The sequence below is a fragment of the Miscanthus floridulus genome, chromosome 10, assembly GCF_019320115.1.
Source record: "Miscanthus floridulus cultivar M001 chromosome 10, ASM1932011v1, whole genome shotgun sequence".
Classification (NCBI taxonomy): domain Eukaryota; kingdom Viridiplantae; phylum Streptophyta; class Magnoliopsida; order Poales; family Poaceae; genus Miscanthus; species Miscanthus floridulus.
This window is the reverse complement of record NC_089589.1, coordinates 124,700,430-124,725,127: the sequence shown is the minus strand read 5'-3', so window position 1 is coordinate 124,725,127 and position 24,698 is coordinate 124,700,430. Positions and strand designations below refer to the sequence as shown.

The 24,698-nt window shown below is 40.3% G+C and overlaps 2 protein-coding genes across 5 annotated transcripts in view; one reads left to right on the top strand and one right to left on the bottom strand.

The window, feature by feature from the left end:
• LOC136487131 (uncharacterized) overlaps positions 1-24,698 on the bottom strand; it is a 162,101-nt gene that overhangs the window by 1,647 nt on the left and 135,756 nt on the right. The window lies entirely within an intron of this gene.
• LOC136489516 (probable LRR receptor-like serine/threonine-protein kinase At1g05700) lies at positions 1,689-24,113 on the top strand. Its single transcript, XM_066486127.1, has 12 exons — positions 1,689-1,706; positions 1,818-1,911; positions 2,504-2,871; positions 2,954-3,055; positions 19,926-20,049; positions 20,301-20,880; positions 20,973-21,463; positions 22,183-22,321; positions 22,461-22,532; positions 23,800-23,871; positions 23,958-24,038; positions 24,107-24,113. The coding sequence occupies exons 1-12, from the start codon at positions 1,689-1,691 to the stop codon at positions 24,111-24,113; spliced, it is 2,148 nt and encodes a 715-aa protein (XP_066342224.1).

The following is a 24,698-nucleotide window of genomic DNA, read 5'->3' as shown; positions in this document are numbered from 1 at the left end:
GTTGTGTTTCATAGTGTTTATCGCTGATTTGTTGAGAAGGATTCATGGATGGGGTCATATAGAAGCTTTTTTGCCTAGGCTAGGGTTTCTGACTTGGTTGTTGTAGGTCGAATTAGATGGATGGATGCCTAAATATGTTCTGTTGTTGTTCATGTAGGTGGAATTAGTGATCAGTTTACAGTTGAGATACATCACAATGGTTTCTTTGTTGGTCATGGTACGAATCGGTCATACATTGATGAGAGAGTGAGCTTTATCGATTATGTTTAAGCCCAAACTTTGTGTCCACAGACCTTTCATGACCTCAGTTTCATGCTTCACTATCCAAGGAATTCAGAATTGAAGGTGTTTTGGTTACTTCCTGGAAAGGATTTCCCAGATGGCATCAGGCTGATTGTTTCAGAAGAAGACACTTTAGTGATGGCTTCAGTTGTGCACAAAGTGAAGACACTTGTATTGTATTTTGATCATGAGGCCATTACATCAGGCTTAGATTGGGATGATGTAGTTGCAAACCCTGTTGCATCCTTGCCTAGAGTGATCAGCCCATCCAAAGGTCAGACAAGGCAGAGAAACAATGAGGCAGCAGATGACAAAGGCCCTGAAGATGCACATGACAGCTCAAGTGATGATAGTGATTTTGAGATAGTGATTATGACTTAGAGGATGATGATGACCTTTTTGTTGACAATGTTGATGAACATGTGACAAATGAAGGTGTTGCCAAAGGGAGGAAGATAGCTAAGGGAACCAAGAGGGCAGCAGGAAGGACCAGTACTGGAACTTCAGTAGTTGCTCATGATGATGATGAAAATGAGGAGTTAACTTATGATGATAGGCTAGAATTACCTCAGTCTAATGGTGAATGTGAACCAGCATTCAAATTCAAGTCATTCAAACCAGAGGACATGGCCCACCCAGTGTTTAAGGTGGGTATGATGTTTGACACTATTGAGATGCTAAGGAAGGCTATAACTGAATACAGTCTTAGGAACAAAGTGGATATCAAGATTCCTAGGAATGAACAGAAAAGGCTTCAAGCTAACTGTTCAGAAGGATGTCCTTGGTTCCTTTATGCATCATATGATAAGAGGGCTAATGGCATGATGATCAAGACTTATACTGGGAAACACAGTTGCCAGAAGCAATGGGTCTTGAAGAGGTGCACATCTACTTGGCTTGCTAAGAAATACATTGAGACATTCAGAGCAGACCAAAAAATGTCACCGTCCAACTTTTCTAGGACAGTGCAGAAGGAGTAGAATCTTACTCCATCAAGGACCAAGCTTGCTAGAGCTAGAAGGTTGGCTATGAAAAAGGTGCTGGGAGATGAAGAGGAACAATATCACATGCTTTGGGATTATGCACATGAGTTGAGGAAGACCAATCCTTACAGCACCTTCTACCTTAACCTAGATGGCAACATATTCAAGTCACTGTATGTGTCTCTGGGTGCTTGCAAAAGGGGATTTCTTGGAGGATGTAGACCTCTTATTTGTTTGGATGGGTGCCATTTGAAGACTAAGTATGGTGGTATAATGCTTACTATAGTTGGAATTGATCCTAATGATTGCATCTTCCCTATTGCTTTTGGTGTAGTTGAGGTGGAATGTTTAGATTCTTAGAGATGGTTCTTGACAACACTGAAGCAGGATTTAGGGATTGAGAACACATACCCCTAGACACTAATGACTGACAAGCAGAAGGTGAGGAATCTTCCATTCATTGTAGTCCAAGTTATGTTAAATCTATGAACTTATGACAACTGTGTGTGATTGTTGTATACTTATGACAATCTATGTACTTGAATTTTGCAGGGCCTAATTAAAGCTGTGGGTGAAGTATTTCCAGAGTCTGAGCATAGATTTTGTGTTAGACACATGTACTCCAACTTTCAACAGCACTTCAAAGGTGAGAACATTGAAAAAACAACTCTGGGCATGTGCAAGATCTAGTACTGTAGTTCAGTGGACAAAAAACATGGACAAACTTAGGGTGGCTAGATGAGAAGGCTTATAAGTGGGTTGAGAAAATGCCCCCTAACACATGGTCTAGATCTTTTTTAGTACTTACAGCAAGTGTGACATCCTATTGAATAACAGTTGTGAGGTTTTCAACAAATTCATCCTAGATGCTAGAGAAATGCCTGTGTTGAGTATGATAGAGCAAATTAAGAATCAATTGATGGCAAGGCACTACTCCAAGGAGAAAGAACATGGAGATATGTGGTAGGGTCCAATATGTCCCAAAATAAGGAAAAAGGTCAATAAGATTTCTGAGTGGGCAAACACATGTTATGCCATCCCTTCTGGTAAAGGAATCTTTTAGGTTCAAGATAGGGACCATAGTTACATAGTTGATATAGGACTCAAGAAATGTGAGTGCAGGAGATGGGATCTCACTGGAATGCCTTGCTCCCATGCCATCTCATGTCTTAGGCATGAAAGAATTCCTATAGAATCAATGGTCCATGACTGTTACAGTTATGCAAGTTTCCTTGTAGCATATGGTCCTAAGATCATGCCATGTAGTGATAAGACCACCTGGGAGAAGGTATCTACACCCAAGGTTCTACCTCCCAAGTATGAGAAAAAGGTGGGTAGGCCTTCAAAGAATAGAAGGAAACTACCAATAGAAATAGAAACTGCTACAGGAAGTAAACTGTCAAAACATGGAATGGCTATGACATGCAGCTACTGTGGAGACAAAGGCCACAATAAGAAGGGCTGCCAGCTTAGGAAAGCAGGACTGATGCCCAAAAAACAGCCAGAGACCAATGCTGAAGATGAAGAAATAAGACAGTCAGATCAAGGGGAAGCAATGCCAAGTAATATGCATGAAGAAGACATGTATGATTATGCAAGGGCTCAGGTACTTGCAGTGCTACAAATTTGTCTCATTTCACTACCATGCAACAAATTTGTCTCATTTCACTGACATTATTCTGTTGCAGACTGTGTACCATTTTGTAGATGGGAGTCAGCCACCATGGTCTCATATTACAGAAGGAAGTGTAGAGGTAATAGAGACAATGATTTCACATCTGGACCAAGAGGTATGTATAGAACATCATGGCTGTCACTATTTTCCTTTGCATTTCACAACATGACTATAGAATTGTACTAGTACACACAGGTTGCAACATCAAGCGTCCAACCTCAACCTCTGCCTAACTCAACCTTCATCATGTCAAACCTGCCTGCTGCAAGACCTCTAGCACCATCTACTGCTACCAAGAAAGGAAGAGTTGTAGTAGGAAAGCGCAAGGTGCTTATAAATCCCAAGGAGATACCTTAGGTTGCAAAGAAGCCAGGGAAGAAGACTACTCCAACAAAAAAACTTGTGTGTAAATATGTGATGTAGCACCCAAAACAATGTGATGTAACACTTGGATGCTGATATCATTTTGGTACTAGAGTAACTTAGTGGAAGTCAAATTACTAGAGTAACTTAGTGGTGGTGGCACCGGTACACACAGGTGGTGAAAGATGCTTTTGATTGACTGGTGGTGATACCAGTTACGCACAGATGACATGCTTTTGGTTCTGTAAGATGAAAGTGCTACTGTTGGTGACTTGGTTGCCATGAATGCTGCTTGTGAACTTTTTCAATGCAATGTCAAGCTCAGTTGGTGTCAAATATTTCCTGTGTCCACAATGTCTGTTAAAATTTTGCCTAGGTTCACATTGCCTGCCAAATATTTCTGTCAGCCTCAAAGATTACTGGGTTCACAATTTGTGTCAAATATTTCAAGATCAATGGCATGATACTAACTGCCATTCCATTGCATCATTATGGTTAACAAAAGTACAGACTAACAATTTACATGATGTCATTGACTACACTAACAATACTAACACTACATGGTGCCATTCACTTCACTATCAACACTAACAAGATCAGCACCTGAACTACTAGCATACAAACACACACAAAACACAGAGCCTTCAATGTCACAAGCAGTTCTTCCCTAGGTGCTACTGCTAACACTCCTGACTCCTTCACCATTGGTTCTTCCCTAGGTGCTACCAGCCCAATATCCTTCATCTCAGAAGCTACTGCATCCACTTTGGGAACTCCAGTGCTGTGCTCTCCATCACTTGCCAACAATGGAGCCAACAGTACTTCCCTGGCTAGCACCTTCAGATGCTCCTCATACTCATCTTCCCAGTAGGAAAAAGGACAACCCAAATTCCTCTGCAGCCAAAATGAAATCAAGATCGAGATGCAGCTCACAGGCAACCAAGAATCAAACTTTCCAAACCCTAACTTACCTTATGGAAGGGGCAATAGTAAAAAACTTGCCCTCGGCTGTGCTCCTGCGTTGAAACCTGCCGCACCACCCTCCGCCGGCTGCAATCCGAGCATATGATGAGAGGGAGGTCAAGGTTGCGCCGATTCGGGACCGAGCTGATCCACTATTGCGCCATGGAGGAGACGACAGAGTGGAGGGTGTAGGCAAGGGCAGAGAGAATGAGGGGAGCAGGGCAGCCCGAGAGAGAGACAGTGACTGAGAGAGAGCGAAGGAGGATGCGGCGGGGGCTTTTTCTATATTGGCAAAGAGGATACGGGCATCACGCGCCGCTCACATGACATAGCTGGGAGGCTCAGTCCACCCTGGACACGCCACATCAGCATAAACCTGCTTATTTGGCAACATGGACCTAGAGTGAACCAAAACTCAAGATTACTGTGCCACAAATGCATTTTCTAAGTTTATGGACCTATCTGGCACCCCTAAACAAGTTTGTGGACCTAGAGTGCATTTAACTCTTTATTTATTTGCAAGACAAATACATGTAGAGAATACATGCTAAGTCTCGTACCCAGGTCTTGATGCTGCCGCTGCATGTAGTCATTGCACTTGTTTGAAGTACCTTTACTCTCCTGTTGCCACTTGGTCAGCTTCTGTGACACCCAGGGAGCACGAGCCCGGTTCGCTTGGCTTATAAGCGCTTTTTTAGCCAACAAATATTATTTTTCTCTCACAACAAATCAGCCAACAGTACTTTCAGTCATGGCTTATCAGCCAAGCGAACAGGACTTTCGTTGCACTCTGGATGTGGATGCATTTAAAGATGCCCGTGATTCATGAGAGTGCGGAGTGCATGATCCTTGATGCCTATGTTTGGCAAGTGAGGGACAGAGAGAATACACATGTGAATCCATCTTGCATTAGTAGCTCGTATTGTTTCCATACAACACATGCACTAACACACCATGGTGGAACAATGAAAAAAAAACAAAAACCTGAACATTATGGGAATCATAAAAGAATTGAAAAACATTAGCGGAGCAAATTTTGTTGAACAAATAAAAAAGTAACATGGACCAAAATCAAAAAGGAAGAAAAAATTAAGCCTAACACAACCATACCAACTATTTCAACATAAACATCAGCATAAGCTAAATTTCAGCATAAGCGAATAGGGCGCATATTTGTTTTATGGGAAGAACTAACAAAGCATAGGTCATGTAGCACCTGGTTTTAAAGACAAAATCAGATACACACCATACATGTGCCCAGAAATTCAATTCACACATATAGTTACAAATGAAGGGGTAATATGAAAGACAATGCCTTTATTACATAGCACATAAATATTTGTTACAAAAGACATAGCCTTACTTTATAGTATATACTAAACTCTATTCTTCTAGCGAAGCCTCCAACACCACAGGAATCATAAACTGGTTGATCACAAACCTAACACCTATTGGAAAACTCCACTGAAGAACCTCCATCTGATACCCATCCGGGATTTTGCCAAAGTATTGAAATAAAATAAGCGTAAGCTACTACCACTTAGCAAGCATAACATGAGGGGATGCAGGCTCAAATGGCTTGACACGGCTAAACTGTGGTAAGCACTTTTAGTTGGTCATATTTTATTATTAATCATAAGTTGCTAAGTTATGCTTAGGCTCCCGAATATGAATAATTAGAGATATCAGCAATTTAATCATAACCCAAAACATCCAAGTAACCAACTATTCAGTAAGGATCTAGGCCGCTCATGTTCATGAGCACGGCTGATATACCAGTTTTACACTCTGCAGAGGTTGTACACTTTCACCATGAGTCGTGTTACCCATATGCTCGGGTTAATTACTCCCAAACCACTTCCAAGGTGGGCAGGCAGGGTACACTATGAAGCTTTTCCCCAGTCGTTCTAATAAGGAGCAGCCGCTAAGGATTCCATCTTCCAAATGTTATGGAGCCATCTCTAGAAATGGCACTAATACTCGCAGCATAGTACACACCCTGGGGATGAGACCCATACCCAGCCTGGTATGCCCCTCTTGCCCTTTCAGTAAACTGCTACAAACTAGAAAGAGCAAGGTACTGGACTAAGACCAGAGCCATGTGGTCCTCATGGTTGTACTGTAAGTGATTCCATCTCCCAAGTGTTATGGGGTCCTCTCTAGAAATGGCACTAATACTTGCAGCATAGTACACACCCTGGGGATGAGACCCATACCCAGCCTGGTATGCCCCTCTTGCCCTTTCGGTAAACTGCTACAAACTAGAAAGAGCAAGGTACTGGACTAAGACCAGAGCCATGTGGTCATTATGGTTGTACTGTAAGTCCTGGGTTGCCACTTAAAGATGAGTTCTTATGGAGAGAAACTAGAGCACCCTAGGAAAAGGCCCAATGCTCTAGCCCCCTTGTTCCATGTTGCTAAAAAACATCTTTTAATACCAAGTTGCATATATCTTTTATTGTATTCTTTAATCAATATTAGTTGGAGCAAACTGAGCATACTACCCACATGCACAACCCATAGGTAAATCAAGGACAAGATAAGCAATATCAAGGTAAATAGACTCCAAGCGGTTCATCAACATATGCATATGAATTGAGATTGCATTAAAGTTAATAGGTAACAAGGAGCCTCATATTATACTTGCCTTAATTCAAAGTATCGCTGCTGGTCTTGATCTTCAAAGAGTTGCTCCAGATCACCAACACAAAACTCACTGTCAACTCGAGATCAAACAGCACCACACAGGCATCCATACATACATGCATAGCAAACAGATATAAGCTAATTAGAACAATACACCAAACAGTAGAAATAGAAGTTAAAAAGGTTTTAAAACTGTTCTACGCAAAGCTACGAACACGCAGACGCGATAATCACTCAAATCAGAGTTAAAATGGACAAGTTATGAATTAAACAAGATTTCTTTTTGTAAAATAAAAAATTAAAGCTAACCTCGATTTTAAAAGTTGAAAACATACTCAACAGTAGTATGAACACGTAGATTATGAAATTACAAACCTAACGCAAGTTGAACGGATCAAATTCTCCTATTTTAAAATATTGCAATTTTTAGGGTGTTACAATTCTACCCCCTTAAAATGAATCTCATCCTCGAGATTCGGACAGTGCTTACTCAAAAAGCTGCGGGTATGTTTTTCTCAAATCCTCTTCTCTTTCCCAAATAGCCTCATCTTCAGTATACCGATTCCACTGAACCTTACACATCCTTATAACTCATCTCCTTGTAACTCTTTCTGCTGTCTCCAAAATTTTTACCAGAAATTCCTCATAGGTGAGATCTTCCTTAACTATAAGCTCCTCTAATAGAATCTACTCCTCAGGTACACGCAAACACTTCTTTAATTGAGACACATGAAACACATCATGTACACCTGACAAGCTCCCAGGCAATTCCAACTGATAAGCTACTTCTCCACGTCTCTCCAAAATCTTGAAAGGTCCAATATACCTTGGAGCTAACTTTCCTTTCATATTAAATCTTCTCACACTTCTCATAGGTGACACTTTTAGGTAAACATAATCCCCTATTTCAAAAACCAATTCCCTTCTTTGAGTGTTAGCATAACTCTTCTGTCTAGACTGTGCCACCCTTAAGTTTTCCCTGATAGTCTGCACTTGCCTTTCAGCATCCTTGAGGATCTTAGGTCCAAACACTTGACTTTCTCCGGTCTGATTCCAGAACAATGGAGTTCTGCACTTTCTACCATATAGTGCCTCGAATGGTGGCATCTTGAGACTCTTCTGGTAACTGTTGTTGTAGAAGAACTTAGCGTAACACAAACTCTTATCCCAACTTGTACCATATTGCAAAGCACAAGCTCTCAACATATCCTCTAAGATCTGATTGGTTCTCTCTGTTTGTCCATCAGTTTGTGGATGATAAGCTGAGCAGAAGTTCGACTTAGTGTCCATAGACTCATGCAATTTCTTCCAAAAGTGTGATGTAAACTGAGTACCTCTATCTGACACAATCTTCTTAGGAACTCCATGCAAACATACTATCCATTACATGTATAATTCTGCCAACTTTGCACCCGTATATGTAGTCTTGACCGGTATGAAGTGAGCAACCTTAGTCAATCGATCTACTATTACCCGAATTGAGTCATAACCACTTTGAGTGCGTGGTAATCCAACAATGAAATCCATACCAACTTCTTCCCACTTCCACTCAGGTATCTTCATAGGTTGAAGTAAACCTTTTGGCCTTTGATGTTCTGCCTTAACTCGCGGACATGTGTCACATATTGCTACATACTCGGCCACGTCTCTTTTCAAACCATACCACCAGTACTTCTCCTTCAGATCTAGGTACATCTTAGTACTACCTGGATGGATAGAGTATGCTGAGTCATGAGCTTCTCTTAGAATCATCTCTCAAATGGACTTTATCTCTTATCTCTGGCACACATATTCTCTTTTCGAACCACACTGTTCCCTGATCATCCAATCGAAAACCCGGTGCTTTACCAATTGTGATAAGTTCTGCGATCTCTTTGATTTTCTCATCGTCTAAATGACCCTTGCGGATCTCTTGTTCAAGTGTAGGTTCCACTTCCAATTCCATCGCATTAGCAACTATTCCCAAATTAAGATGCTTGAATTCAACACATAACTCCTTGGGTAACTATGTCACTAGAGCTACATTAACATATCTCCTTCAGCTCAGAGCATTAGCTACAACATTTTCCTTGCCAGGGTGATAGTGTACCTCAAGATCATAGTCTTGATTAGCTCTAACGAACGACGTTGCCTCAAGTTCAAATCTGACTGAGTGAAAATATACTTCAAACTCTTGTGATCTGTATAAATGTAACACTTATGTCCAACAAGATAATGTCTCCAAATCTTCAATGCATGAACCACAGCTGCTAACTCCATATCATGGGTGGGATAATTTAGTTCATGCTTCTTTAGTTGTCCAGATGCATAAGCCACTACTCGTCCTTCTTGCATAAGAACACAACCCAAATCAGGTCGAGATGCATCACAGTAGATGGAGAAACTCTTGTTTAGATCTGGTAGTACCAGCACTGGAGCTGTAGTCAACCTTTTCTTTAACTCTTCAAAACTAGCTTGGCATTGCTCAGTCCATATGAACTTAGCATTCTTCTCAAGTAGAGATGTCCTAGGCTTGTCAATCTTAGAAAAACCTTCAATGAACCTCTGATAATATCTGGCCATTCCTAGGAAACTCCAGACTTCACTTACATCCTGAGGCGAATTTCAACTCAACACATCACTAACCTTCTTGGGATCCACAGCTACTCCACCATTAGAGATAACATGCCCAAGAAAAGAGACTTCCTTCAGCCAGAACTCGCACTTGCTTAACTTAGCATACAGTTGATGTTCTCTAAGTTTCTGTAGGACTAATCTCAGATGCTCTTCATGTTCTGCTTCTGTTTTGGAGAAGACTAGAATATCATCAATGAAGACCACAACAAACTTGTCGAGATATTCCATAAACACCTTATTCATCATATACATGAAGTATGCAGGGGCATTAGTCAATCCAAAAGACATAACCGTGTACTCATAAAATTCATACCGAGTAGTAAAGGCAGTCTTGGGAATGGCCGAAGAACGAATCATCAACTGATGATAACTAGAGTGAAGATCAATCTTGAAGAACACACAAGCACCTCGTAATTGATCAAACAGATCATCAATTCTAGGCAAAGGATACTTGTTCTTGATGGTTACCTCATGAAGAGAGCGATAATCCAAGCACATCCTCTGTGTACCATCTTTCTTATCAACAAATATTCATAAATCGATTATTTTATATTTAATTAGTGTAAATCAATTAGGTGTAAGTTTTATATTTAATTAGTGTAAATCGATTATTCATAAATGAGAATAGTCAAAATTTATCGATTATTCATAAATGAGAATAGTCAAAAAAATTGTGGTGCTCAGAGGTACAATGTATTCATGGTTTTGAAGTTAGAAAAGGACTGTCTCAGCTGACTCGATATGATGAAAACTATGCAGTCAAGTAGGTAAGTTAGAGAATGGCTAACAATAAATGATCCTAACAAAAATATTTTCACTGCAATTGGTAATACAAGAAAAGGAAATATTTGTCCTCCACTTGTACTTCAGATAACATGATTGTCGGTTGCTTATATAAATCTATAGTGTTCCCCATTTTAAGAACATTGAGCCCCACACACTTCAAGCATCCAGCAAAGTGTAGACTAGAGGAACGATCCAAAGGGTTGGAAAAGTCTGCTAGGTATGATTGGGATTTCGAGGCATACAGGAAATAGAAAACACCAGGCCCTCTAGATCGAAATCATTGATGGAACATCAAGAAAAGAACACCTTTGGCTTTAGGAGGTCATCACCACCTCGTGGTGGTGGGATTGGGAACCTGGCAGCAGACAACACCAACGCCTCCATTTTGACGACATGCTGAGGGAAGAACACTATATGCCTTCGGTGTCCAAACGTCAATGTCGCCATGCGGTGGCGGCGATACCTGTGCTCCCATCCACATATCCTCTGGCAAGGAAACCCGAAATGCATGTTCCTACCACTCCTTCCATGCAGCTTACCTTTTAGGAATACTAGATTTAAGAAGAAAGGCACCTGCATGGTGTGTTGGAATGGGAGGCCAAAGGAAAGTGGACACGACACGATGAAGATGTTCGAGATAATCCTACTCATGGGCCACTGGTGTTCGGCTCTTTTTTTGTTTGTCTATATCATTTTATTTTGCTCTTTTTTGTCTGTCTGTATGTCTTAAGATTTCAAAGGGAACCAAATAAAACATACAGACAAACAAAAAAGAGCCAAAAAATGATCTGATAACTCTTTGAATAATTTTGACTATTCTCATTTATGAATAATCGATTTACACTAACTAAATATAAAACTTACACCTAACTATAAATAGTAAAATGCGGTTCAATACAATGTAATATGTTCCTATTAAAGAAATAAATTGTAACGCCCCATAGTCCAAACAGCTTAGATCCCACTCTGCACGCTGAGCAAACCACACCTACCACCATCCCACTTACGCTTTCGGTCGCGTAAAAGGATTAACCCAGGGATGGTGGGATAGACTCTAGAAGCCTTATATGTTGGTCTGTCCTATCTTTAACAACCATGGTGAGACTAAACTCTCCATAATATCTCATTAACTTGCATATGGGCCACTATGGGCCAAATTCCAAACTGGGTCGGATGTCACATACACCCCCCTCAAAGGAACCGACGTCCTCGTCGGCCCAACACACCCACAACCGGGAAAACGATGACCAAGAACATTCCCTCTTAGCACACGCAATCGTGCGCCCAGTGCCGACACATGTGCCATGCCGTGCACCCCGCAGGGCCTACACGCGCAATCAACCCCATGTCTGTGCCCCTGGCCCGCACACGCCCGTGGCCGCGAAGGTCGGCTCTGATACCATTTGTAACGCCCCAGAGTCCAAATGGCTCAGAACCCACTCTGCACGCTGAGCTGACACCTACCACCATCCCACTTACGCTTTTGTCCTCGCTTCGCGTAAAAGGATTAACCCGTGGATGGTGGGATGGACTCTAGAAGCCTTATATGTTGGTCTGTCCCACCTTTAACAACCAAGGTGGGACTAAACTCTTCATAATATCTCATTAACATGCACATGGGCCACTATGGACCAAATTCCAAACTAGGCTGAATGTCACATACACCCCCCTCAAAGGAACCGACGTCCTCGTCGGCCCAACACACCCACAACCAAGCAAACGATGACCAGGAACGTTCCCTCTTAGCACACACAACCGTGCCCCCAGTGCCGGCACATGTGCCATGCTGTACACCCCGCAGGGCCTACACGCACAATGAACACCATGTTCGTGCCCCTGGCCCACACACGCCCGTGGCCGTGAAGGTCGGCTTTGATACCATTTGTAATGCCCCAGAGTCCAAACGGCTCAGATCCCACTCTGCACGCTGAGCGAACCACACCTACCACCATCCCACTTATGCTTTCGTCCTCGCTTCGCGTAAAAGGATTAACCCGAGGATGGTGGGATGGACTCTAGAAGCCTTATATGTTGGTCTGTCCCCACCTTTAACAACCAAGGTGGGACTAAACTCTCCACAATATCTCATTAACTTGCATATGAGCCACTATGGGCCAAATTCCAAACTGGGTCAGATGTCACATACACCCCCCTCAAAGGAACCGACGTCCTCGTCGGCCCAACACACCCACAACTGGGCAAACAATGACCAGGAACATTCCCTCTTAGCACATGCAACCGTGCACCCAGTGCTGGCACATGTGCCATGCCGTGCACCCCGCAGGGCCTACATGTGCAATGAACCCCATGTTCGTGCCCCTGGTCCGCACACGTCCGTGGCCGCGAAGGTCGGCTCTGATACCATTCGTAACACCCCAGAGTCCAAACGGCTCAGATCTCACTCTGGACGCTGAGTGAACCACACTTACCACCTGCTGACTGTAGGACACAAGCCTAGTAGAAACTGGTCGATCTAAGGTTTAGAAGTTGCTACAAAAACCCTTGATCTATGAACCTTGATATTTTCTTCTCTACTATATCTCTACCTTTGCTATTCATCTCTATCTTGGTGCTTATTTTAAAGTCTTTGTTCTCATCTCCACTCCTTGATTTGATATGCTTTTAGAACCATCCCTCATCACCATCTTGCGTAATCTGAAGATAAGTCTTAGGATTGTTACCCCTAGCATAATGAGGACGATAGTATCGCAAGTTGAGTTAATGATTGAATTGTATATCTTTATTACTTATTGAATTGTCATTATGCTTATGATTGTTTTGCATCTTTGTAATGATTACAATGATCTTGTTGGGTGTTCCCACAATTTCATTTAGCTTATAGGCTTAAGGTATAAGGATTAATGAAATAAATAGTCGGGTCTTGGTTTTCTTTTGTTTTCCCTATCCTGTCTTTTTGGAGCAGTTTGCACTGATCAGCTTATATCTCTAATCTTGGATGAACAAAAATCATGAGGAAATTCTGTACAATAGTAGACTTCAATATCTTTCTCTGAGCGCAAGAATCACTTTGATAGCTATTTTGGTTATGGAGATATGAAAATCACAAGGCGATGCATCTGTGCTGTTTGGAATCTGGAACAGTTTCTGTTGTGCACTATTTTCGAGCACCTAAAATGCAGAATTTGGAAAAGTGTTCTACAAGTAAGTTGTGTAAAATTTTATAATCTTTCCAACGGTATAAGTTACAACTTCATTGGGTTAACAGAACGGGAGTTACAACTGTTTTACGGCACTGCTGTTTTTCTACTCGCGAGGAATTCCAGATTTTTGTTTTTGCCCATACACGAGAGTATCATTGAGATGTCAGAATGACTTCATATTAGTTAGCTCATCTAAAAGAATGTGCAAGCTATGCTTGGTGTCTCCTAGTTAATCTTTTCTTAAGGGGGGTAGCCAAGTTGAAGAATTTATAAGATGAAGTATCCTACGTTCTAGTTTGCGCAGCAGAAGCATGGTGGTACCCAAAGAATGTGAGAGAAACTTAGAGTCTCAATGAAGTTTGATTAAAGGTTCAAGGGAGGTTTAACCAAGATCATTAGGATATTGATAATGCCACCATAGAAGTTTTAAGTTAGTTTGGATCAAGAGACCTCAGCTAAGTGTTTGAAGGAGTTCAAGAAGATGTTGAAGTAAAACCTAAGAATTAGCTTTGCCAGATCAGGACAAGAGCCTTATATCCACTAGGATGCACTTTGTCAGGGTGTGGAATGTGTCCTTATACGAGAATAAAAGAAGTGGCTTGTTCATTAAGTCAATTAAGGAAGCGTGAGATGAACTACCTAACATGTTATCTGGAGTTATCTATTATGGAGCATGGAAGTAATATCTCCTTGGAAGAAAAAGTGACTTATAGGAGGGTCACAAGAACCTACGGGACATCTTTATTAAGTTGGTCTTGAGCTTGTGTTATTCTTGTTGGAATGAAATGGATTATGACTTAGAAAAGTGCTATCACTTGGAGAAGAAAAAGTCATGGCCGATGCCCTTAGCAAAGGAGAATTGTGCTAAGAAGGATCGGGTGACACCAAGGATTAAGAATTGTAATCTAAGTTCGAGCGACTTGACCAGAATCATTAATGTTTTGAAGATTGGTAGTAGAATTCCCTTCTGACCAAGAGAATTATCAGGCTTTGTTGGAAGGTGGATATCTTAAGGCAGAGAATTGGTATTATAGGAAAGATGGCCTAGTGATTGGAGTTACCTGAGTATCATTTGGAGTAACTATCAGAACATTGGAATCAGTTTAGCAAGATACTTGGAGTAAGGTCAATAGGTATGCAAAAGTAAAGTGGGATCATTATCAAGACGATGGAACTATACGAGAAAGTAAAGAAAAATACAAAGACAAAGTATCCCTATCTCCTAGTCGACGTCTTTCGAATCTCGGGGACGAGATTCATCTTAAGGGGGTAGAATTGTAACACCCTAAAATTTGCCTCTTTTGAAAATAGGTACAAAATGATTAATTTCTGAATTTTGTGCTCATAAAATATAGGAAAATAAAATTTTTCATTTAATTAAAATTCATCATAAGGTTTAACAACGTGTTTGTGCATACATGTTGGTGCATTTGTTTCTTTGAATGGTGTGGATTTGATTCAAATTGAACATATTCCACAATGCTTTTGGAGTTGGCTTTGAGGTAAAAGAAAAGAAAATTAGGAAAATAAAAGAATTTAAAAAAAGTTATAAAATTTATTTTTTAAAGTCTACCAAAATTGTTCATTTTGAATAGAATTGAAAAGTGTATTTTAAATCATGTTTATACTTGATTCGGTTCATATTTGAATTTGTTTTGAATTAAGAAAAGAAAAGGATTTGGAAAAAGAAAAGAAGAAAATTCTCCCTTTCTCTTATTAGGCCCAAGTGGCCCGTTTCTCTTTTTCTTCCCACCGGCCCAGCGTTCTCCCCTCTCCTCCCTGCTCGGGCCGAAGCCCAGGTTGCCCTGCCTCTTCCCTCAGCCGTCCTGCTTCCGTTTTTTTCGCGTTCGGCCCAACCTCCCTTCATTCCTCCCCCTTGGTCCGGCTCTCTGTCTTTCCCCGCTTCTCCACGTGGCCTAGCAGCGCTGCCCTGCGGCCCACCCCGCGTGCCGGCCCAATCCGCGCGGACACCGCCCGCTCTCCTTTCTTCCTCAGTCACCGACCGCCCGGGCCCGCCCATCAGTTCTGCCTCCTACCTCGGCTCGTCGTCGAAACGGACTCGCGCGAGTGTCCTTGTTCGCCCCGGCCTCGCCGTTTGCCGTGCGCCCCATGCGAAGCGCCCTATAAAACGAAGCCCCGGTGCCGCACGCCGCCCCTATCCCCTAATCCTAGCGCATAGACGCCTCGCCCTAGCCCTAGCCACGCTGTGCAACCCTAGCTTGCCATCGTCACACGCGTCCCCATCGCCTCGCCGCTCCACCGACGCTCCTAGCTGCTCTCCGGGCTTCGTACCATGGTAAGGATGCTGTAGGTACCAGTAATTTCCACCTTCTCTTTTCCTATCCCACTGTTCACGCTAGCCGGAGCTTCGTCGGACACTCGAGCCGCAAGATCATGCACGCCGCCATCTCTGTCGTGTCCCGACCTCAACCAATACCCCCATCAAGTTCACCGTTTTCCCCTCTGTCTTACTGTACTATTCGTTGAATTAATTGAGCCCGAAAATCGCCGTTTTGGTTAACACCGGCGACCTCCTCTGTCTTCCGGCAATGGCGCCGCCATCGGCTACAGCGCTGGTCACCCCTCCCCCTCTCAATCAATTTTAGCCGTCCGTTTTTAGATCTGTGGCCCAGATTAGAAGATACCCTTTCACTAGTATTTTTATTAAAGAGCCCCTCGGTTTCTTTCAATTAGAACCCGCGGTCCATTGCGTATTTCACAGCTTACGCTTTCTTCTTTTAAAAGCGTATTTCATTTAGTTGACTTCAAAAGTACGTATTCACTTATTTACAGATTTGCCACTGATTTTGTTTTAGCCATAACTTCTCCGTTTTAACTCCGATTTAATCCGTTCAAATTGCGTTAGGTTCATAATTTCATAATCTACATGTTCATACTACTATTAAATATGTTTTCAACTTTTAAAATTTGAGGTTAGATTTAATCTATTATTTTAATAAAGGGAATCTTATTTAAATCCTATCTTCTACGTTTTAACTCTGTTTTAGCCCATTCAAGTTGCGTTAGGTTCATAGCAACGAGATCTACATGTTAGTGACAATATTTATCATGTCACTAATATTGAAATTTCATGGTTTAAATCATATCTTGAATAACAATTCTGCAACTGGATTTTATAAATAAAATATGATTTGTTTCACTTTAGTTTTATAATTCAAATCTAAAATTTGACTTAATTCAATTTATAGTATTTATAAAATATCTTATATATGTTTTTATATAATTAAAACACATGAAGCTAATAGTTTTATAAGTAGATCTTTCGGTAGATGTATCTTCTTTACCGTAGCTCCGATTAGCGTGCTCTTCGCGTCTGTGTGTTCGCAGTGAGACGTAGATTCGTTTTACAAACTCTTTATCTTGATTTTATGATTGGTGTACTGTTCTGATTTAGTTCTATTATTTGCTTCGTGTATGATTGTATGGATGCTTGTGTGGTGCTTTATGATTTCGTCCAATCGGTGAGATATACGTGGTGATCAAGAAGAAGAAGAAGAACGTTGAAGATTAAAGCTTAACGAAGGATCGGTGTTTAAGGCAAGTATAGCATGGGACCATCCTTGTTACCTATTCACCTTTAATCATTTAATTCATACTGTATGTGTCTACCTTGACCGCTACTAAGGATTTTCTAGTACTTTGTATCATGTGCCTTGTTACCTTTGGGGTATTGCATTGGGTAGTATGATGCTAGTGCTCAACTACAACCATGATCTTGTAACTTGACTAATGGTATATGCAATAAACATTAAAAGATGTTTTTAGCAACATGGAACAAGGGGGCTAGAGCATTGGGCTATTTTTATGGTGCTCTAGATTCCTCTCCCTAAGGACTTATCTGTAAGTGATCATTCGGGACTTACAGTACAACTGTGAGGGCTATATGGCTCTGGCTTTAGCTCAGTATGAGGACCTTTTCTACCTTGTTAGTGGTTACCTTTATGGCGCAAGAGGGGTGTGTTCCGGGTTGGATATAGTGCGGCCTCTGTCCGTTAGTGTATAGGTTGCACGTTATTATGCCTATCGGAAGGGGAGCTCTACATTCACAGGCCACAGAAACCTAGCGGCCCTAACTTGTTAGATGAACATTTGAAAGGCTTCATAGTGAACTCTGCCGACCTTCCTTGGTAGTGGGTCAAGAGGCTGATCACCTCGGGCGAAAGGATAAATCACTGACTCACAGTGAAAGTATACAACCTCTGCAGAGTGTAAAACTGGTATATCAGCCGTGCTCACGGTCACGAGCGGCATTGGAACCCTTACGGAATAGATGATGAACACTGATGATACTGATGATAAAGATGCTCACTAATGATTACTGTTTATGATATTCATTATTCATGTTTACCTGATCATGTGTTTATATGAGCTTGTGATAAACTTGTTGCTACTCAATTGCTAAAATTATGACAATTAAAAGCTAATCGCAGTTAAAATAGTGTCAGCATTTTGAACCTCATGAACCGCATGTTATATTTGTTGAGTACGACATGTACTTACGCTTGTTTTACTTTTTTTAAATCTTTGGATAAAAATCCCGGATGGGTACCAGATTGCTAGAGTTTAGAGGAATTAGGTTTGTGATCAACCAGTCAGTTGTCCCTGTGGAATTGGAGTCTTCACCCGAAGATCGGAGTTGTCTTTCCGCTGTTTGCTATCTAAGGTTATATTTTCTATACTAAGTACGTTATTTATTGAGCATTGTCTTTCGATATTATCCTTATTTGTAGCTATATGTGAGATTTAACTTCCTGAACTCGCGTATTTGATTTTGTTCTTAAAACCAGGTGCTACATAAATCTGTATAAGGACGAGGTGACGTGATAGCGACGCATCCGCACATGCATGCATGCCGAGCTAGTGGCTAGCCGGTGGTCTTGGGACAGCAAAGAAAACAGCCTTGCTGCAACATTACTAGGTAGCTGCACACATGCATGGCTAGCTAGTGGCTAGCCGGTGGTCTTGGTCTTGGGACAGCAAAAAACGAGGCGCACAGCATGCACATCTCTGGTCATAAAACAGAGTAGGAGTACTAGTACACCGCAGCACACAGCACCGCCCGCAAAATTGAGCCGCCCGACCGCCATGCACACCATCTCCACCCTCTCCACTGTCTCACAGCTCTGCAGCGCCCCGTTCAGTCCCGTCCCATGTCGGAGGGGAGCGCGGCATGGTGTGTGAGCCCCGTGATCGGACGGCCTAAAAAATCGAGTGACACAAGCGACAGAATTGCCAGATTATTTCTATAGAAACATGGGCCATCCGTCTCTCCATGTCCAAGGTGGCCGCGCCATGTGTCGTGGTGCGGCGGCACCGCGCCAAGATCGGTGGCGTGGCAGACCCTGCCACGTCACCAGTCAGTAGCTCCGGTCGTCGCCACGTCATCCTCCTGTCGCGCTACCATGCATAGCGCGACACAGGCGTTTCGCCGCGCCATGGCAATATGCGCGGCCAAAAGTGTTAGTTTTGAAGAAAAAAACAATGTTAGATTTAAAATTAGTTTAAAAAGTGTTAAAAAAATCACGGTTGATGTAAAATTCTTCAGAGCCGTTTTACACCCTATTTTTCTTGTGAAATGGTAGAAAATCAGGACTTTGATCGTAGCAGGTCATCCTTGTGATGAATGATATATATATATATATATATATATATATATATATATATATATATATATATATATATATATATATATATATATATATATATATATATATATATATATATATATATATATATAACTACTATCCTGTAGCTGGCTGCAGAATAACTTATTCTGTAGCCACTTTGAGTTACAATAATTAATATGTTAATTTACGAGATTATAGTAACTCCTTACTAAGTGTTCTAATATAATGTTATGGTAAATATCCCCATGTGTTATAGTAATCCAACTATCGTAAATATGTATTGACATTATCGTAAATTAGTATATAAAATTATAGTAAATGGAGGTGGCTATAGAATAATTTATTTTGTAGCCGGCTACTGAATAGCCTCTCCATATATATATATATATATATATATATATATATATATATATATATATATATATATATATATATATATATATATATGACAGTAGATGGCGACCGCAACACAGATTAAACTGAAACCACCACCCGTCTGGCATTATATTGCTTTGATTCGGTCTCACCGCATTATAGGTGGAGCCTGGTCAATTAGCCAAATGTGAGCAAAAACATTGTTCTAGTTGCATCTCATAGCTTCGTTTCATTGGTGCCGAATCGAGGATGGTGCAGAAACGAGGTCATAGCCTAGGTTTGCACGTCGCATTGTAACCGCTAGATTTGGATTCACTTGGTTCATGGCGTCAAGAACAATGGCATGAGTTGCTACAAATGGCATGCCCCTGCTGGTGCTGGGTGTGGGTTATTGCGCTCTCACTTCAGTTTCTGCTGGGCGACACAGGAAGAAATGTTGTCAAGAGATCGTCTTGGTTGTGTATGGACGGCCAAGATTGTCTTGCTATTCTCTCTGTCGAGTTTGAGCTTCATTGCCGTTAATCATGCCCAGCTTGATAATCACGGAAGCAGTGTGAAGCTCTGTCCTATGGTGTTAATTTCCATTGTTATATAATCTTGAAAAAGGTTCTCTCTTTTTACCATGTACACTTATATCTAGTATATTAAGAAATGGAGAAATGAAGAATTTATAATGTCAAATCAGAGCATAGGGATCGATTTATTAATTTCTGTTACAGGCTTATTATACACTTAAGACAGCTACATTGTGACGCTTACATTCTTACTAAGAAAACATGTCTCTCTCTTGGTTTTTTGGTAGGCTTTATAAGCATTGACTGTGGATATACTCAAAGTCCGAAGTACACAGATGACAAGACAGGCATAACATATGTGGCTGATTTGGATTTCACAGACGCAGGGTTGATCCACCCTGTGTACCCGGAGAACATGCAGCCTGATCTTGCTGCTAGGTACAATAACATACGCTACTTCCCCAACGGGACACGCAATTGCTACACGATAAGGTCCCTAACACCTGGTGCCAAGTACCTAGTGAGGGCTATCTTTGGCTATGGGAACTATGATACACTAAACAAGCTCCCTATATTTGATCTCTATCTTGGGGTCAACTACTGGACCACAGTGAGGATCGTCAATTCAAGTACAGCATACATATCTGAGACGATCTCTGTGTCCCCTGCTAACTACTTGCAAGTCTGTTTGGTCAACAAAGGGTCTGGAACTCCTTTCATTGCCGGGCTTGACTTGAGGTTTCTGCAGCCAAATCTTTATCCCAATTCCACTGAGACGCAATCTCTAGTTTTGCTCAGTTTTTTCCGTACCACCGTTAGTTTTGGGTCTAATCGCTACCACTTTGGAACTGACCTTCGTCACATTAGGTAACCTTAAGCTTATACAACTTCTCTTTAACCTATGTTATAGACAAAGCTTTTAACAGAGTTCAATATAATGTTTGTTTTTGGTTTGTAAGGTTCCCAGATGACCGCTATGACAGGATATGGCAGAGGTATGAAGAAGTTCCTACCTGGACAATAGTGCCTGATGCTATCAGTGGGAACGTCACGAACGCTCCAAATGACACCTATGATGCACCATCTGCAGTAATGCGTAGTGTATCCACTTTGGTGAATTCATCAACAATGGATCTATATTGGAATTTGGATGGATCTATGAGTGTTGATTTCAATGATAAGTACTTCGTTGTGCTCTATTTTGCTGAGGTGGAGACTTTACAGCAGAACGAGTTTCGGCAGTTCGATGTGCTACTGGATAATACCACATTAGCTAATGGTTTCAGGCCAGAGCAAATGACGACTACAGTTCTTACAGGCACTGTGCAAGGATCAGGAAGTCATAGCATATCCCTTGTGCCAGCTTTAAACTCCAAGCCACCATTGATTAGCGGGATGGAGATATTCTTGGTTCGACCCCTGAATGAATCTGCCACTGAATCTGGAGATGGTATATCCTTATCTACTAGAACTGATATATTTTTCTCCCTTGGGTATCCACATCATAATTAGTTATTAAGACACACAAACTTGCTAATAATACAGGTATACTGAGAAGTTTGTTTGTCATTGCTACCCAAGAACTTATACACTTGGAGTAAATACTTGTAAACATTACACTTTGTGCTTAACTCCTAAATACTTTAGCTCTCACCCTGCTATGGAGAAGTATAAGCCACTGTAGGTAGCTTCTTAGTCCCATAAGCCACTTTGTCTGATTGAAAATCACGTTTACACGTATAATTTTGATGGTAACAATCTATTAGCCATTGGCCGCCAAGATTGACTCTATTTTTTCAAATAGATTACTAAGATTAGTTATAGGAGCTAGATATTTTGGTATAATGATCACAAGGACTATAGAAATGATAACAAACAATTGTTTTTTTTTGGTATGCATTGAAGTGAAAGTACTGTTGCTGTAATTTGTATGTAAACATTATGTTTACCATTTTCTAGCCAGTGCATGAACTAAAATGAGTCAATCAAGGGATATTAGTAAGTCCAATAAACCAGTATCTTATGAATATTACCATCTAGTATTTTGGATAACTGTGCATCTAAACTGGTTTCAGCATGCATGCATTTTCTTGTTCAATTATAAGCGCTTGACTAAACTTTTGATGTTCTTGATGACCTTTTTCAATGTTTTTATTCTCTCTTAATTAGCAACTGCAATGATGACCATCCAGACAAAGTTTTCCGTTACGAGAAACTGGGCAGGAGATCCCTGTTCCCCCATAGCTTTTGCGTGGGTTGGCTTGAACTGTAGCTACACTCCCAGTGCTCCATCGAGAATAACTGCCTTGTAAGTTCTAAACGAACAATTTCACTTGATTCATATGCTTTAAAGTATCATGCAGAGTTATTACATGGAAACTTAATAGAGGAAAAGAAAAAAAAATGGGGACTTCAAATTTTTGTGATTGGTTTAACATTCCCTGCAGATATATGTCATCTAGCGGATTAATCGGTGAAATTGATCCATCCTTCGGTCAACTAACATTGCTCCAGCACTTGTATGTCCTTTACAGTTTCAAAATTTGTCCCAGAACAGCGATTTATTGAATTGTATATTTAGGCCTTGTTTAGTTGGCGAATTTTTTTGGGAAATGGTACTATAGCACTTTCGTTGTTATTTGGCAATTAGTGTCCAATAATAGTCTAATTAGGCTTAAAAGATTCGTCTCGTGAATTTCGTCTAAACTGTGTAATTAGTTTTATTTTTTATTTATATTTAATGCTTCATGCATGCGTCCAAAGATTCGATGTGACGGGAAATCTTGAAAAATTTTGCAAAATTTTGGGAACTAAACAGGCACTTAGTCATTGAAAATTAGCTCTTGTTGACAGTGGATTTCAACACATATATATTTGATATTAAAAGATAATGAATAGATTGCTTTTTCTTCATTGAGGAGCACATGTGTTTTTAGATCATTCAATTGTATCAGGTCTTATATTATCTTTTGTATGTTTATTTAAACTCCCATATTGAACCTGCTCAATTTTGCTATTATATTTGATACTAAAAGATAATTTAAACAGCAACTTTCACTCTTTTGTCCCAAAGAAAATATTCAATTACTTTGACAGAAATGAGAAGCCATTTTCCTATGTTTATTTTTAAACTCTTAAACTGAACTAAGTTTTTTATTTTTTTCTACTATATTTAACATAAAAATACTTTGTATTGCAACTATGAAGCTTTTTAAGGCCAACTTAAACTCTTAAATGCATGAGGGTGCAAAAAGATAGTTGATTTCATTTTTTTTATGTATGAGTAGTGAGAAAATAGGTATAAGTGGATTTTTGGATTAACCTTTATGTAATGGAAGTGGCTAGAAATTCTTAAATAATGGTTATGTTGGTAACGGAGAAACATGTATAAGGGTTTCTAGGCTAATACACTGGTAGTTGTTGATAATTCATCATGTAAGGGGTTACTTCTCTTTCATCATATTAACATGATAATTTCTAGATCTTGCGAATTAACATGTAGGCTTCATTTATTATACAAATAACCAGGATAATAAATTACTGTTAAAGCCTAGGGAACTGGAAGATCACAGGGAAAAACACAGCCTCAGTATGCCCTACTTTTGCCATGTTTCATGAGATGATCATGTCATCTATCTATTTTGCGCATGTTGGATATACCATATACTACTTGTCCAAATTGGTGGCAATGATATTCAAGTATTCCGATGTCCAAAAGTTTCTACTGAAAATACCTACTTCAGCACTTGTTTTTGACTGTTTCATTTTGCTTTTTGTGATTTCCAGGGATCTGTCTCACAACAATCTGACTGGACCAATACCTGATTTTCTTGGTCAACTGCCATCACTTTCATTTCTGTAAGCTTTCCTGCTGATCGACCTGCACACTATAATTAATACTGCTCAAACTCCTCTTTTTATGTTTACTTTCTCGTGTTTTGTAGGGATTTGTCCAGCAACAACCTCCGTGGATCAATACCTAATAATCTGCTACAAAGATCTCAGATAGGAGTGCTGACACTAAGGTTCACACGGTTGCACCTGCTTGCCATTTATCTTTTGTATTGTATCACTTTATGGAATCTGTTAATAGCACTTAATATATCACTAGCTTGCAAAAAAGAATGTGCATGGTTTCCAAATCCCATTATATGTATATCATTTGATTCATATGTTTCTTAAACTATATATACCATTATTAGCCTAGCCCAATATATATATATATATATATATATATATATATATATATATATATATATATATATATATATATATATATATATAGAACTACTATCCTGTAGCTGGCTACAGAATAACTTATTCTGTAGCCACTTTGAGTTATGATAATTACTATGTTAATTTACGAGATTATAGTAACTCCTTACTAAGTGGTTTAATATAACGTTATGGTAAATATCCCCATGTGTTATAGTAACCCAACTATCGTAAATATGTATTGACATTATGGTAAATTAGTATATAAAATTATAGTAAATGGAGGTGGCTACAGAATAACTTATTTTATAGCCGGCTACTGAATAGGCTCTCCCTATATATATATATATATATATATATATATATATATATATATATATATATTGTAGTACTGCCAGGGATAATGTTTATTTATACCCACATCTTTATGTACTGATGTTTATGTACTATATGCAATCTTTTTCTGCTCA

Coding starts and splice junctions, on each gene's coding strand:
- LOC136489516 (XM_066486127.1), top strand. Junction 20,050..20,300: donor GCTTGATAATCACGGAAGCA/GTGTGAAGCTCT, acceptor GTTTTTTGGTAG/GCTTTATAAGCATTGACTGT. Junction 21,464..22,182: donor TGCCACTGAATCTGGAGATG/GTATATCCTTAT, acceptor TCTCTTAATTAG/CAACTGCAATGATGACCATC.